This window comes from Podarcis erhardii (genome assembly GCF_964252035.2).
Source record: "Podarcis erhardii genome assembly, chromosome: 10".
NCBI classification, from domain to species: domain Eukaryota; kingdom Metazoa; phylum Chordata; class Lepidosauria; order Squamata; family Lacertidae; genus Podarcis; species Podarcis erhardii.
This window is the reverse complement of record NC_138500.1, coordinates 2,765,881-2,782,450: the sequence shown is the minus strand read 5'-3', so window position 1 is coordinate 2,782,450 and position 16,570 is coordinate 2,765,881. Positions and strand designations below refer to the sequence as shown.

At 47.8% G+C, this 16,570-nt stretch overlaps 1 protein-coding gene across 10 annotated transcripts in view; it reads left to right on the top strand.

Annotated features, from left to right (window-relative positions):
• Positions 1 to 16,570, top strand: part of SHANK3 (SH3 and multiple ankyrin repeat domains 3) — a 487,858-nt gene that overhangs the window by 211,588 nt on the left and 259,700 nt on the right. For all 10 annotated transcript variants that reach the window (XR_014160963.1, XM_081879612.1, XM_081879611.1 and 7 more), the window contains one exon: positions 14,985 to 15,093. Coding sequence is in view for 9 of the 10 variants with exons in the window: in XM_081879612.1 (XP_081735738.1) it covers positions 14,985 to 15,093 (109 nt within the window). In the remaining variant the exon portion in view is untranslated. The remainder of the gene's footprint in view (positions 1 to 14,984; positions 15,094 to 16,570) is intronic.

Genomic DNA, 16,570 nt, shown 5'->3' with positions numbered 1-16,570 from the left:
AGTTCCCATCAGCCTCAGAGCCATTCTGGCTGGGGCTCTTGGGGGCACATGGATGTTCTACACTGTGGGAAGCAAAATCTCTTCCCAATTTCACACCCTGGAAAACTAGAGTCTTCTTAGCAGATAAATTGATGCAGGGAGTTCGTGCCTTGAAGGTAGAAGGTTCACAGGTAGAAGGGACATGGGTGGTGCTGTGGTCTAAACCACTGAGCCTTTTGGCCTTGCCGATCAGAAAGTCAGCAGTTCGAATCCTCGCGATGGGCTGAGCTCCCGTTGCTCTGTCCCAGCTCCTGCCAACCTAGCAGTTCGAAAACACGCCAGTGCAAGTAGATAAATAGGTACCACTGCAGTGGGAAGGTAAATGACGTTTCCTTGCGCTCTGGTTTCCATCACGGTGTTCCGTTGTGCCAGAAGTGGTTTAGTCATGCTGGCCACGACCCGGAAAGCTGTCTGTGGACAAACACTGGCTCCCTCAGCCTGAAAGCGAGATGAGCGCCTCATCACATGTCGCCTTTGGTTGGACTCAACGATCCAGGAGTCCTTTACCTTTTCTTCTTCCTCCTCCTCCTCCTCTTCTTCTTCTTTACCTTTAGAAGGTTCAAAAGACTTTGGGACAACGGTAGATGCAACTGCAGCAAGGCTCAGGGGCCAGATGCATCTGTCCAGGTCTCTCTACTTGGCCCTCAGAAGTCTCCCCAGGCCACACCTGTCCTCAACTGCCCCTCTCTCCCCAGACACACACAGACACCCCCCCCAGCCACATGGTTCTGTGGATTGCACCCTTTCCGTCAAACAAGACTGCTGCTGCTTTGCAGGCAAAGCTTGTCTGCCCTCTGAATTTTCAGTGCTGCTGCCTTTGGTTTGTTATGAATTTTTTTTAATACAGAGGAGTCTCAAGAGTTTGAGGCTGCCTCTCCCTTCCCTTCCATCCTTGCATGCCGGCTGGGGGCCGTAGGGGAGGGGAAAGGCATCCCGATTGTCAGGGATGCTTGGGTTCTGCTAAGTGTACAGGGCCAGAGCAGTGGCAACTGAGAGTCAGCTCCCCAGGCAGAGATGTAGCATATTATTGACAGATCGCCCTCATGTCCACGGCTGATGGGAGAGCAGAGGGGCAGCAGCAGGCGTTCCCAGAGCCAGATTGATCGGCCTGAGATTGATTGGTGCGAAGGGATGTGTGTGTGTGTTTGTGTGTGTGTCCGTGCGACAAGCAAACAGAGTTCCTGATTACATGATTCGGGATTGGAGGGAAAACATCTCTTGCTCTGCTTCCGCGTTTCTCCATCTCTCTCTTCTCCCTCATTTAAAACATCTTAAAAAATAATCAAAGGGGAATCTTGCAAAGCACCAGGCGTGTTCCAGAAGAGTAGCCATGTTTATCTACAGTAAAAACTACAAGGAAGGAATAAACACATATTCTTTATTTGTGACACCACAGCCATTACAAAAAGAGAAAGAAAACGAAATATCACACAGAACAGGATAAAACATATTAGGTGGTTAAAATAATGAGGCATTATGTCGGATAAGAGTTTGCTCCCATGAAGAATTTAGCTTACCATCCCTGCAAACTTTTCTCCTTAAAGTTGCCACTCTAAAGGCAAACAGGCCATTTTTTTTCCAGAGGTGTAGCAGGGGCCTGTCCCCTAAGAAAAAGTTAACCCAATCGATCCCCCAACTGGTAGACAAAATTTTAAGCATGTGGACTAAAGCCACTTCTGGGGCCCCTCTGGGATTAGGGACCCTAAAGCTCAAGCTTCATTACCGTAGTTCCGTAGTGGATCCATGGGGATCCACTTGCAAGGGAAGGGTTGCTCTTCCCAGGTCCACCCAGTGCTGGTTCAATGTGATTCCTCCCCACAGATGTGGGGCCTGGAGGGGAGGCACCCAGACCCTGTGGACCTCAAGGGCAGCTTTCCACAACCTGTTCTTTCTGGAATCAGAAGGTGCAGAGGTGTGAAAAAGGAGTCATGTTGATATTGAAAATAAAAGCCCTGCACCAAATTGTTAAGGAAAAAAATTCCCACTCAACAGCCCAGCTTGTCGGGGTGCAAGTCCCCCAAGGGTCCATGCGGTCAGTAAAAGAAGGACCCTCCAGCCAAGTACCGTTTTTTTTGCACCATAACACTCACTTTTTTCCTCCTAGAAAGTAAGGGGAAATGTCTGCGCGTGTTATGGAGGGAATGCCTACAGGTGGCATGCCTACGGATTTTCCTCCTCTAAAAACTACGTGCGTGTTATGGTCAGGTGCGTGTTATAGAAGGAAAAATACGGTAATTTGGAGCAAAACAGTGGTCAGTACAACCGCACAACAGGTCCCCCCAGGAGTAAGAACCCCGAGCATGGGGTGACCTCCTTTTTAAAAAAAATTCCTCTTTCCCCCAGAATACACTTTGAGCAGCATCACTGAGCCATCATCACTACATCACTAGCATGTCACAAATGGGGAGGGGTCTACAAGGGTGACACGAGACCAACATGAGGTCCCTTTATCAGACCCCTTTCCCAACACCTCTTAAGTCCCCATCACCGGAAGAACAATAAAACTCTCTCTATATCCTTGCCCTCAGGACTTGTCTGGAGATGGGCTTTCAGAACACCGGACTTGCTCAACTGGGCTGGTTCACTCCAGCAGAGATCCCTCTGAGGGCCGGATTGCGGGCAATGCATGAGTGTGCACATCTGCGATTTCTGGCGTCTGCGCAAACATGATTTCCAATTTCCGGCACTGCAGAAGCAAGTCCCTGTGCTTTAGCGCATTGCGGGGGGACTGGCCGAGGGCTGGTTAAACGGCCCCTGTGGGCTGCTTGTGGCCCATGGGCCTTAGGTTGCCTACCCCTGTTCAACTGCCTCTGCAGATGTCTATTGTTGTCCCTTTGGTCACTCCCTGGGTGTGTGCCGCCCCCCCCCCCGTCATTTCTGTAACAAAATGAAGGAAATGATGACTCTGGCATACAAAGCCCTTCTTATAATTTTGCAGGAAAATGTAAGCAATCTGCTTTAAATTCTTTAACCCGGGACCGCCTCTCCTGGTATGTCCAATGGAGGACCTTATGGTCTTCGAATCTTGGAGATCCCGGGCCACAGGGAGGTTAGGCTGGCCTCAACCAGAGACAGGGCTTTTTTGGCCGTGGCCCCAATCTGGTGGAACGCTCTGTCCCAAGAGACCAGGGCCCTGTGGGACTTGACATCTTTCCGCAGGGCCTGCAAGATGGAGCTGTTCCACCAGGCCTTTGGCCAAGGCACAGTCTGACCCCCTCCTTTGGCGATCCTCATAGAACTCTAGCCGAATGGTTGCCATCAGTTTGATTTGAACTGATTTCATAATGAATTGATTTTAGAATGCTGTATTATTTTACTGTTGTTAGCTGCTCTGAGTCCGGCTTTGGCAGGGGAGGGCGGGATATAAAAAAAATGTTGTTGTTGTTGTTGTTACTTGCAATGCTTCAGTAGCCCATAGACATGCGACCCAGATGGTAACCAACGAATCTCTCCAAGTAAGAGGAATCAAATGGTCGGAGACCCAGGCTCAACGGTACCAGGAATTCTTTCAAAAAGTAATCCTCGGGCCCCATCCCAACATAGGCTCTGCCTCAGACGAGCATTGCATAGTGCTGAAATGCTTCCACCATCATACGACTGATCTTACGTCTTTCTTCAGGTTACCACCCAAAATATTAAATCGAAATGAATATACTTACGGTGCCCCCTGGTATAATTCTCAGTGTAAACAAGCAAGACAGCGCCTCCGTGCTATATATAATGTATATAAGACCTCCGATGCAGCTACTCTGCCAGCTAGTTATGCACAAGCCAAGCTAGTTTACAAACGCACGCAGAAAATTGCCAAACGTGAGTGGCAACACAATCGCTGGCAGGCTTTGATTATTGCTTCAAAATCACACAGATCCAGGGAATTCTGGTCTTTGATCAACAGAAGGGTGAGGAAATACCCAAGGGCAGTCATCCCTGCACCGACATGGGAATTGTTCCTGAAGAAATGCTTCTCACAGGCAGATGCTCCCTCCGACCACCTGACGCATCTGTTTACCCACCTACCTATTTGGCCTTCCACCGATCCTGACGAAATAGCCAAGCTAATAGCTCAGCTGAAACCGGGTAAAGCCCCAGGGCCCGATCTGATCCCTGCTGAAGCCATTAAACTACACCCAAAATGGTGGGCTGGCATCTTGGCCAAAACCTTCGATGCAATCAACGCTTCTGGCCTCATCCCCAAAATATGGAAGGAGGCCATTATAGTACCAATTCATAAAAAAGGTTCTCCAATGGAGCCGGAAAACTACCGTAACATCAGCCTCCTTTCGATCATAGGGAAAATTTATGCCAGCTTTTTGCTGACTAAACTACTGCGATGGGTAGATGAGACTAATCAGATTGGCCACGAACAAGCAGGGTTCAGAATTAAACGCTCTACAACCGATCATGCGATAGTTCTTTACCATCTGGCACGAAAGTACTCCTCTCCCCCCCAGGGCTACCTCTGTGCTGCCTTCTTAGACCTAAAGGCAGCCTTTGACAGCGTTCCTAGAAATATTCTATGGGAGAAACTTGCGAAACAGGGCATTGATAGAAGACTCCTATGGCTTATAAGTCAGCTCCATGAAGGTACCCTTGCTAGAGTGAGACTTACTCCTGCGGGCGACCTCACAAATTCGATACCAATAAACAAGGGAGTGCGCCAAGGATGTATATTGGCTCCCTGTCTATTCAACCTATTCATCAGCGACATGCGAGCATCCCTAGTTAAATCATCTCCAAGTACACACGCGCCTAGACTTGCGGACTACCGCTGCCCACTCCTTTTATATGCGGACGACGCGGTAATTCTATCTTATACACGTGTTGGACTAACCAGAGCTTTGAAGATCTTTGCCACGTATTGTCAACTCAACCAATTAACCATCAACCATGCTAAATCCAAGATTCTGATTTTCTCCAGAAGCCAGAGATTATACGAATGGAAGCTTGGTGGAGCAAAAATAGAGCAAGTCCTAAAATTTCAATACCTAGGAGTTATTTTTCAACACAATTTGGGGTGGAAAGCTCAAATTCAACACCTACTTAACAAGGCCAAAACTCTGTCATATGCGCTCCTCCGATTCTTTTTTTCGGATGGAGCTTTGCATGTTCCCTCGGCCCTAAAGGTGTTCAAGGCAAAAGTGGTTGCCGTGCTTGCTTATGCTGCCCCGCTTTGGGCCGTGATGACAGATCTTGCTCCTCTTGAGACACTGCAAAATCAATTCCTGCGTCGGCTCCTAATGCTCCCCCTGTGCGTAAGCAACGCAGCCATGCGACTAGAACTGAAGATCGCATCCTTAGAAACTTGCCTGTGGAAGCAAGTCTTCAATTATTGGCTATCATTGTGGCATAGATTACCAAACCACTACCTTGTCCAATGCTTATGGCGAGATGAATTCTCTAGCCTTTGGTCTAGTAGAATTCATGCCAAACTCCTGAGCTATGGAATCTCTCCTTCAGATTCCCTAAAACTAGACCAAATTACTGCTCAAAGACTGATCCGCCAAAGACTGGATGACATCGATCTACAGCGAAATTATATGCTGGGGGGAGGTGTTTGTTCGCCCCAGAACATTGGTATCACTTTAACTTACTGCGTTCCATCATACCTCTCCTCCCTTTCGACTGTTGCCCATAGACTGGCCTTCACCAAAGCGAGGTTCAACGTTTTTCCCTCCAACGTCCTGAGACATAGATTCTCAAAGGGCCAAGCCCCTGCCACGTGCGAATGTGATAAGGAGACGCCGGAGTCGCTCCAGCACATCGTGTTCACTTGCCCCCTGTTCAATGTGCCACGGGCAAATTTGTTGGGATCAATCATACAGAAACTAGAGGGTACCCCACCAAAATTCCACCTTGCCCAAATCTTGCAGGATAAGGATACTCATACGACCCTGAATGTGGCAAGGTTCCTGGTTGCTGTCCTTACCCAAAAGCGACGCCAAGGAGCACTACAAGCTAACTAAGGCGTAGTATGCCATTCTATTTTATAGTATTTTATTGTTATTGTGGTGTTTTAGCGGCTGTTTCCCCCCCCCCCCCCACGTGCACAAGCTGTTATTTATGTGTTGTTTTTACCTGTATGGGCCTATGGCCGTAATAAATATTGTTTGTTTGTTTGCTTCAGTAGCCAGCAGTTTTTAGGGAAAAGGTGTGGAGTGTTTATTCCTTTATTGTAAATGGAGCCTTACCCTGCAAGCCTAAGCAGTTTTACTCAGATGTAAGTCCCACTGAGTTCAATAGGATTTACTCTCTGGTATGTTCCTGATCATTTTCACAATTTTTCAAGGCAGCTCACAGGTAGAAATTTATTATATTCCATTTACCTGTGGAAGGGGTCGCACATGACCCCTTCCCTCGCACATTTGCTCTTGACAACAATCCTGCGAGGTAGGCTAGGCTGAGGTTGTAACTGGTTCAAGGTGACAGACGTATATGTGCATATGATGTCTGTGGGTGCGGGAGATCAGACATGGGAGAAATGTCCTGGTGTAGGGCAGAAGCTCCCTATTTTCATCAAAGAAATGTTGGAGGGTGTGGGAGAGGGATTTTCTGCAGCAGCAGCCAGATTCTGCTGCCAGGGCTGAGATGGGAGGAAAAGGCTTCAGGGTTTAGTAAATAATTGCATACCTTGTGATCACAAAGATTATTAGGAGAAGAAGGAAATTTAATTAAATATCAATTGCATATCTTTGGAACGCATATAAATTATAGATGCATATTTATATGTAAAATTAGTGGTGAGCTGCATTAGAATATCACAAGCAGTTGGGATTTTTTCCCCAGCACCAGCAACGTTAATGAAAATCCACAACTCCTCAGCAAAATGCATAATAATAAATTAATAACTTTTTAGTGTGTCGGCTCATGATATGCCCTCAGTGGGTCTCTCTGGCTGAGAGCTGGCGGGCAAGTGGGCCAGCGGCAGGCCGCCACATGTTGGAAAGCAAAGCGACGTTGTCATAAAGTCACTGTGCATATTGTGAAGTTAGCATCTACTTGTCTCTTGTTCCGTTTCTATCCTGCCTCTTCCTTCAAGTGGGCCGAGGCAACGTCCGTGGTTCTCCCTGCTCCTCACAACAACCTTGCAAGGCGGTTTAGGTTGAGAGGCAGTGTAAAGGTAAAGGGTAAAGGGACCCCTGACCATTAGGTTCAGTCGCGGATGACTCTGGGGTTGCTGCGCTCATCTTTCTTTACTGGCCGAGGGAGCCGGCGTACAGCTTCCGGGTCATGTGGCCGGCATGACTAAGCCGCTTCTGGCGAACCAGAGCAGCGCACGGAAACGCCGTTTACTTTCCCACCAGAGTGGTACCTATTAATCTACTTGCACTTGACGTGCTTATGAACTGCAGGTTGGCAGGAGCAGGGACCGAGCAACAGGAGCTCATCCTGTGGTGGGGATTCGAACCGCCGACTTCTGATCAGCAAGTCCTAGGCTCTGTGATTTAACCCACAGGGCCCCCTGTTCCTGAGAGGCAGTGACTGCCCCTTAAAATCTGAGCGTGGCTTTGAACCCTCGTCTCTCCCATCTCCTAATCTGACACTCTTAACCACTGCAGCACAATAGCATATGTGAGACTTTAAGAAAGTTTCTACCTTTGGTGGGCCTCCGGTCTGTGGGCCTTTGTGGACGGCACCCATAAGCAGCGCCTGGCTAGATCAGGCCAGTGGCTCACCCAGTTCAGAGCCCTCTTCTCATTGTGGTCAATCAGATGCTCATTATGGGAAACCAGCAAGCAGGCAGGATTTGAAAACAGGAGCCCTCTCTTCCTGTGGTTTCCAACAACTGGAATTCAGAAGCATGGCTGCCTCTGCCCCAGCAGAGCCACGGTGGCAAGTAGCCATCAATAGCCCTTTCCTCCAGGGTATTTTTTCATTTTTATTGATTGATTGATAATAATTTTTGTTAGCTTTCAATAGCAGTCCAATAATCACCTCATTATAACAATGCCAAATCATAATACAATTACTAATACCAATCATTCAGATACCAAATTATATAATTTAAGTTTGGGGGGGGGCACATGCTAGAATTGATGGTTTGATGGTTTACTTTATTTCTGCGTTTTCAAGATCTTATTAATTTCAATTACACTCCGGTCAAAATAGCAATCCCTTATACAACAACTGCAATATTAACAACTTCCATTTGTACTGACACATTAATAGATATATTTTTTGAAATCCACTTTTAAAGCTAAATAAAAAAATTCCTTCTAGTAGCACCTTAGAGACCAACTAAGTTTGTTATTGGTATGCACATGAAAGCTCATACCAATAACTAACAAAGTTGGTCTCTAAGGTGCTACTGGAAGGATTTTTTAAATTTTGTTTCGACTATGGCAGACCAGCATGGCTACTTACCTTTAACTTTTAAAGCTGTCCAAGTTGGTAGCCATCACTACCTTCTGTGGCCTTTCAAAACATCTAAACCGCTTAGGACAGCTACTGGAATTGCAGCCAAGTCATAGTTCCCCCTACCTGATTGCCTTTTTGGTGGACGTATATGAAGATATGCTGGCAAACAGGTGTGAAAACTAGGAAGAAACTCTCAGCAAAGCATTAGAGCTATGTGAAATCCTGGCTAAAGAAAAAGACATAATCCGGAAGGAATACTGGAGATGCATTGGATGGTCCCTTAAGAGTAAACACAGCCCAAGCGAGGAGCAGAATGTGCCAACTTACGATGATCAGCAGTAACTCCATGTTAAAGCAGGAAAGAATAAAAGAATATGGCATTTGGCTCTGGGTGAACTACAAGAACTTTGAGAGTGGAAATAGCTAGGCAGGCAATTAAACAGAGTGATGTTCTCCACCCCTTCCCAAAATATGTTGCAGCTGTACATTACTACAGAGGAATCACTGCCTCCTGTGGCAGGGAGTTCCATAGTTTCACTCTGTTCTGCTCTTTCTTTCTTTCTTTCTTTCATTCTTTCTGTACCTGTCTGGCTGCCCCTTCCTTTGTAGAGATGGCTCCCCTGCCCCTTCCTTTGTCTGCCCCAAGAGAGATGCAGCCTCTGTCTTGCACCCCACGGGCTACTTCCATCTTCGCCCCTCGCTCTTCCCTTTCCAAGACGCTCTTTGCAGAACAGCACAGGCTTCCACCGGGCTTTGGACGCTGCCCTGGGGGGGGGGGGGCAAGGATCTGGAGTTGCACAGGAGGGCTGCTCGCCTCTGTCTGAGTGCCTGCTGAGCCTCAAGAACGGATTGCAGTTCTAGAATCAGAGCACAGGCCAGCCCTCCCAAGCCTTTCCTCTACAGAATCATAGCACTGCAGAGTTTGAAGGAACCCCCATGGACATCTAGTCCAACCCCCTGAAATGCAGGAATCTCAGCCACAGTATTCCTGACAGGTAGCCATTCAACCTCTGCTTTAAACCCTGAAGGAAGGAAAACCCACCACTTTCCAATGGAGTCCTTTCCACTGCTGAACAGCTCTTACTGTGTGAAAGTTCTGGTGTTTAATTGGAATCTACTTGTAACTTGAAGCCATTGGTTTGGGAACTAGTTTCAGGAGCAGGAATAATAATAATAATAATAATAATAATAATAATAATAATAATAATAATAATAATAATTTATTTATACCCCACACTCCCCAGCCAGAGCTGGGCTCAGGGCAGCTAACACCAATAAAATCACAGTAAAAACATAATAAGGGGAACCCCAATTTAAAATACAGGTTAAAATGCAATTTAAAATGCAGTCTCATTTTAAAATAGCTGATAAATCAAGACCATAAGGGGAGGGAAACATAAGGGTCAGACTGAGTCCAAACCAAAGGTCTGGTGGAACAGCTCTATCTTGCAGGCCCTGCAGAAAGATGTCAAGTCCCGCAGGGCCCTAGTCTCTTGTGACAGAGCGTTCCACCAGGTCGGGGCCAGTGCTGAAAAGGCCCTGGCCCTAGCTGAGACCAATCTAGCCACCTTGCAGCTCAGGACCTCCAAAATGTTGTCATTTGTGGACCTTAAGGTCCTCTGCGGGGCATACCAGGAGAGGCAGTCCCGTAGGAGAAAACAAGTTTGTTCCCTCTTCCATGTGACAGCCCTTGAGATATTTGCAGAGGGCTATCATATCTTCTTTCAGTCTCCTCTTATCCATGCTAAACATACCCTAATCCCTCAACCATTCCTCCTAAGGCTTGGTTTCCAGGCCCTTGATCATCTCAGTCGCCCTTCTCTGCTCACGTTCCAGCTTGTCATAGAATCATAGAATCATAGAGTTGGAAGAGACCACAAGGGCCATCGAGTCCAACCCCCTGCCAAGCAGGAAACACCATCAGAGCACTCCTGACATATGGTTGTCAAGCCTCTGCTTAAAGACCTCCAAAGAAGGAGACTCCACCACACTCCTTGGCAGCAAATTCCACTGTCAAACAGCTCTTACTGTCAGGAAGTTCTTCCTAATGTTTAGGTGGAATCTTCTTTCTTGTAGTTTGGAACCATTGCTCCGTGTCCGCTTCTCTGGAGCAGCAGAAAACAACCTTTCTCCCTCCTCTATGTGACATCCTTTTATATATTTGAACATGGCTATCCTATCACCCCTTAACCTCCTCTTCTCCAGGCTAAACATGCCCAGCTCCCTTAGCCGTTCCTCATAAGGCATCGTTTCCAGGCCTTTGACCATTTTGGTTGGCCTCCTCTGGACACGTTCCAGTTTGTCAGTGTCCTTCTTGAACTGTGGTGCCCAGAACTGGACACAGTACTCCAGGTGAGGTCTGACCAGAGCAGAATACAGTGGCACTATTACTTCCCTTGATCTAGATGCAATACTCCTATTGATGCAGCCCAGAATTGCATTGGCTTTTTTAGCTGCCGCGTCACACTGTTGGCTCATGTCAAGTTTGTGGTCAACCAAGACTCCTAGATCCTTTTCACATGTACTGCTCTCAAGCCAGGTGTCACCCATCTTGTATTTGTGCCTCTCATTTTTTTTGCCCAAGTGCAATACTCTACATTTCTCCCTATTAAAATTCATCTTGTTTGTTTTGGCCCAGTTCTCTAATCTGTCAAGGTCGTTTTGAAGTGTGATCCTGTCCTCTGGGGTGTTAGCCACCCCTCCCAGTTTGGTGTCATCTGCAAATTTGATCAGGATGCCCTTGAGTCCATCATCCAAGTCGTTGATAAAGATGTTGAATAAGACCGGGCCCAAGACAGAACCCTGTGGCACCCCACTAGTCACTCTTCTCCAGGATGAAGAGGAACCATTGATGAGCACCCTTTGGGTTCGGTCAGTCAGCCAGTTACAAATCCACTGAGTGGTAGCATAGTCAAGACCGCATTTTACCAGCTTCTTTACAAGAAAATCATGGGGCACCTTGTCAAATGCCTTGCTGAAATCAACGTAGGCTACATCCACTGTCAACATCCTTCTTAAATTGTGGTGCCCAGAATTGGACACAGGACTCCATGTGAGGCCCTGACCAAGGCAGGACTCAATGGTTCATGTGTGGCTTGTGATGCCCACATGTTCCAAAACAAAACATCTGCAGCGGCATGTTAGAGCTGTGTTTTCACAGGATAATCTCGGAGCCTTGCCCAGAGGCTCCGAAGGAAGATGCCCACGGTGTAGTTGGCCTTGCAAGGGGATGAAAGCACAATTCTAGAACACCAAAGTGGTGGGGGAGAGATTTTGAAAAGCTGTGTTCCATCAACCCTGAGAGCTGTTCTTTGCTGTCCAGGGAGCAAGGATCACACACTGTGATGACCTGGGATTCGGACTCAGAGTTTGAACCTGAGGAATCCCAGCCTGCACAGGAGTCCCCGCCTCCAGAACCAGCTGAGCCGGGGCTGGGGCCTGAGCCTGAAGGGTCCTCACCTGTGCTAGATCCTCAGGTGCAGGCACCAGTTGAGTCTTCTCTGGCCCCTGAGGTGATGGAGGACCCATTGCCTGCAGGTGCTCCACTCTCAGCCCCATCAGAGGCAGCTGAGATTGCCTCTGGGTCCAGTAACCCTCCAGCCTCTCCTGAACTACAGAGGCTCAGGGCAGAGAGGCGGAGGGAACTAAGTTCCCGCAGGAGGAGTGCTCGCCTCCAGGCCAGGAGAGGCGAGTCACCTGTGGACCGGGGCCGCCCTATGCCTCGGGTCAGATAAAAGCCAGTCAGCCCCAGTCCCAGGTTGAGGGAGCAACGTTGTTGGTAGCCTGTTCCTACCTGCACCCTGTCCTGCTCTTCTGCCAGAGTTCCTGACCCCACCCGACTCCCTGCCTTGGACCCAGCTACAGCTTTGATGGACTGCCTCCATACGGCACCATCAACCTTGGACTGGACTCGGACCCGCCTCTCAGTTAGCCCCCAGGATCAGCACACACACCTTTGCTCAGCCACCTTCCAGCAGTCACTTAAATATAGTCATCCACATGCCAAGCTGTCTAATTGGGGTGGTGGGCAGGGCACGGCAAGCTAAATACATGAGCAAAGCCCTCCATCTGCCCGTGTTCTCTTGGGGAGAGGCGTAACGGTGAAATCTGCATGGGAGCCTGAAGGCAGAAGGTGCCGCTGGCAAGCAAAACTTGGTCAAGAGCGACTCCCGCCAGCTGGCCCCTGATGGAGAGGTGGCCTTGAGGGGTCTGATCTTGTCTCTCTGAGTGCTTTTGATTTGTGAGGCAGCCGGGGGGAGATTGTGCCACTTAAGAGTGGCGCTTCTACACCATGCGAACAAGGGATATAAATAAAAGGAGGCAGCCCCCACGACGTCTTCCGGCAGATCCGCAGATGTCCTGTGGTCCCCCAGAGAAGCTGTTGCTGAGAGGCAAGAGGCCGGAAACAGATTGCCAGTCTTGGCTGTTTAGTTGTACAGCGAATGTCCGCAATGACAGGAAAATGGGGAAGCTTCTTCTGGAGCATGGTACAAATTCACTGGAAGTACAGGGAGATGTGTGAGTGCCATTAATCACCCAGTGGTTGTGAGAATGTTCAGGGTTGCAGGAGAGGATATATTGTTTATTAATATCCTTCCTAACTTGTGCTAGCAAGTTCCTTTATGGAGCAGAGTTACACCCCCCTTTTTTTTACATGCATAGCATGTTGCAGGCTCGTGTGAGCCTCTCAATCTGTCTCAGACTGAATTACACGTTCCTGGTAAGTTCCCTTGAATCGCTCTTAAAAACATGAAGATGCCACAATCTTATTCAAAGTCAATAAAAGAAGATTACTCACATCAGTTCAGAGTTGGATTCCTGAAGGTAGACTTAGTTACAAATATGTACGTGTGACTCTACCCCATATGGGGGAATAATCCCAATGCTTTTGCTAGCTGAACGCTAACAGAGGAGTCTAGCTGAAAAGCTGTTCAAACGAAGAAGGAAATCAAAAAGAGGGAGGTGTGCTGTGTGACTCGTCCTTTTGTTACCTGGACAGGTGAGGTCATGCCCACCTTCTATCACATGCAAAAGGAAGGATGCTCCAGCCAGGAGGAACAGGAAGTTTCGACTGGCTGGACCAAACATTCCCTCGCATGTCTTCTCTAGCATTACAAGGAATGTTGTACTTGACTGCCTCTCCCGGATCACATCTCACAGTGGTCGTGGGAGGCAGCATCTTGCCAACAAGCCATATTTTTCTGCATGCACAACTGGTATGTGAGGGCCCTCACCTATGCGCTTTAAGGCTGTGTGCAATTATACACAGCCTCCAGTGTGCTCCCACCACAGGTGATTGAAACCATGTGCACATGGAAATTGCCAAAATCCATATTTCCCCTGTAGTTTCATGAGAAATACTGGCACGTTTCCCCTCAAAGCAGCTTCCGTCCGATTCGAAAACATCAGCCACATTAAGCTGAGGTGCGTACATTTGAGAAAGCTGCTCCCGGGGCTGGCCCACCCATGAGGCAAGGCGAGAGGGCTGCCTCGGGCGGCAGAATCCACAGGAGCAGCAGATCCCAATGGAGCTCTTCATTTCCCCCTCGTTCTTGATTTTCACTCACCCCTTCTTCCCTAGCAGGGAGCAGGCAGCATTTTTGCCTCAGGTGCTAAAATGTCTGCGAGGGCAAGAGCTGTTTGATAGTGGAACAGACTCCCACGGAAGGTGGTCGATTCTCCTTCATTGGAGGATTCGAAGCACAGGGTGCCTGGCCATCTGTCAGGGACTCTTTAGCTGTGATTCCTGCGTTGCAGAGGGGTGGACTAGATGACCCACAGGGTGCCTTCCAACTCTAGAATTCAGTGATTCCATGAAACGTGACTTGAAATGCAACCAGGGGCAGGAAATAGCATTGTTAGATTTCAAGTTGCTAATGAGCATGTATCTATTATTATTATTAGTAGTAGTAGTAGTAGTAGTGGTGGTGGTGGTGGTGGTGGTATACTAGCCGCCTTCTGAAGACCTTTCTTCTTCTTCTTCTTTCTTCTTTGGTGATCATTCATAGCCGAGTAAGATTGTCTTCCATAAACACGGTTTTAACAATGAGTCCGTAAGGGACTGTGGAGGCCAATTCTGGACCCACACATCCTTCCACAGTTGGTACATTGATTTCCGGATGGGAGTTGATCACGGTGTGGATTTGCCAAGCGTTCCTTCCTCTTAGCACATTTCTCCCTTGCGTCCTGAGTTCGAGTGTCATCAAAGCCCATGACACCTTTGCCAAAGGCTGTTCTCCAATCGGAGCGCTCACAGGCCAGTGTTTCCCAATTGTCAGTGTTTATACTACATTTTTAAAATATTTGCCTTGAGAGAGTCTTTAAACCTCTTTTGTTGACCACCAGCATTACGCTTTCCATTTTTAAGTTCGGAATAGAGTAGTTGCTTTGGAAGATGATCATCAGGCATCCACACAACATGACCGGTCCAACGAAGCTGATGTTGAAGAATCAGGGCTGCTGACCACATAACAAAATGAGAACACAAAATACATAACAAAAACAAACCCAAAGCTATAAGTGTTTAGTGAGTCTATAAATGTTCTAAATCAGCGTTAACACGTCTTTCTTCTGGGGTTTTCTGACCGCAGGCGAATTTGAAGAAGTTCATGGAATATGTGCAGACGCTGAACGTGGAGAAGGTCAGCAGGCTGCTGGAGAAGGGACTGGACCCCAACTTCCACGACCCGGATAGCGGAGGTGAGAAGAGGGCTGTTTGCAAGGAGAGGCTCTGGGAGGTGCTTGGGCAAGGGAAGCTGGAGGGGGGTCAGGAAAGCAAGAAGGAAAAGGACCAGGCAGGGGCTTAGCTCAGGGGTGGGGAGCCTCAGACCCTGAAGTTGAATGTGGCCCTCAAAGCCGCCATTCTTGGCCCTTGGGACTCTCCCCAGGCCGCAGCTCTTACTGGCCCTGCTTTGCTCCCCGACTTCTCTTGCCTGGCTGAGATGGGCCCCTGAACTCTGCTCCTGCCTCTTGCTTGCCTAGGTGGGGGGACAGAGGGGTCTGGGGGTCTGCATGTAGAAACCAGCCTAGCGTTCAGAGTAAAGATGACACATGCTGCTCTTCTGTGCCCCTTCCCACTATTCCCATGTGGCCCCTGGAAGGTTGCTGAGAAGGGTGTGTGGCCCTCAGGCTGAGAAAGGTTCCTCCACCTCTGGATTAGCTCAAAGCTGTGCTGGTTTCCTTTACAATAAACAAAGCAATAGAGTCCTTTCTGTTGGGGATAATTCAGACTGGAATTCCCAGGTGCCCAAAAAGGTTGTTTATGTTTTTTTTTTTTATAATAATTTTTATTAAGTTTTCACAACATAAACATAACAACATAAACATAACAAGAAAAAATAACAATACAACATAGAAAAAGAAAAAACACAGATCATACAAACTTGAAGACTTCCCCATACCTCTCCTGTTCTGCACCCTTATTTCACAATTCTCTCTAGCAACCCTTCAGTCAATTTTTACATATCACCTCCTTAAAACTTCTTCCCTATGGTTTATAGTTTACAGCTGTAAATCTTTATTTCTTACCCCTCGACATCTTTTCAGTCCTTAATTTGACAACAATTCTCAAGATACACTTTAAATTTCTTCCAGTCCTCCTCCACCGCCTCCTTCCTCTGGTCACGGATTCTGCCGGTCATCTCTGCCAGTCCCATATATTCAATCACCTTCGTTTGCCAGCCAAAAAGGTTGTTTATGTATGCAACAACTGCGGCCCATGTTTGGTTAGCCCAAAAATGGAAAACAAGCTCATACTTCCAGGGTGTCGTTCACACCCCAAAAAGTCCGTAAGTAGAGCGCCACTTTTGTGCATGTGCGTGACTCAATAGAGCACTCCTGCACATGCGCAAAGCATGCAGAATTCTTCTGTGCATGGACGCACAGCGAAACCCGGAAGTATACACTTCTGGGTTTGCCACGTTCACAACCCGAAAATCCACAGCCTGAACCTAACGCAACTAGAGATATGACTGTATATGGGAAATAACTCTGTACAGATGAAAATGCTGGCAGCATTAAGATAAGTTCAACAGTGTAAGCAAGCTTTGATGGATGCAATAAACAGGGATGTCCAACAGGTAGATCAGTTATCTCCCCCCCCCCCCAAGAAAGGGAAAACAATAACTGTGACTTCCTAAAAAGCTCACCAACTTTGGTCCATCCAACAACAATGGGT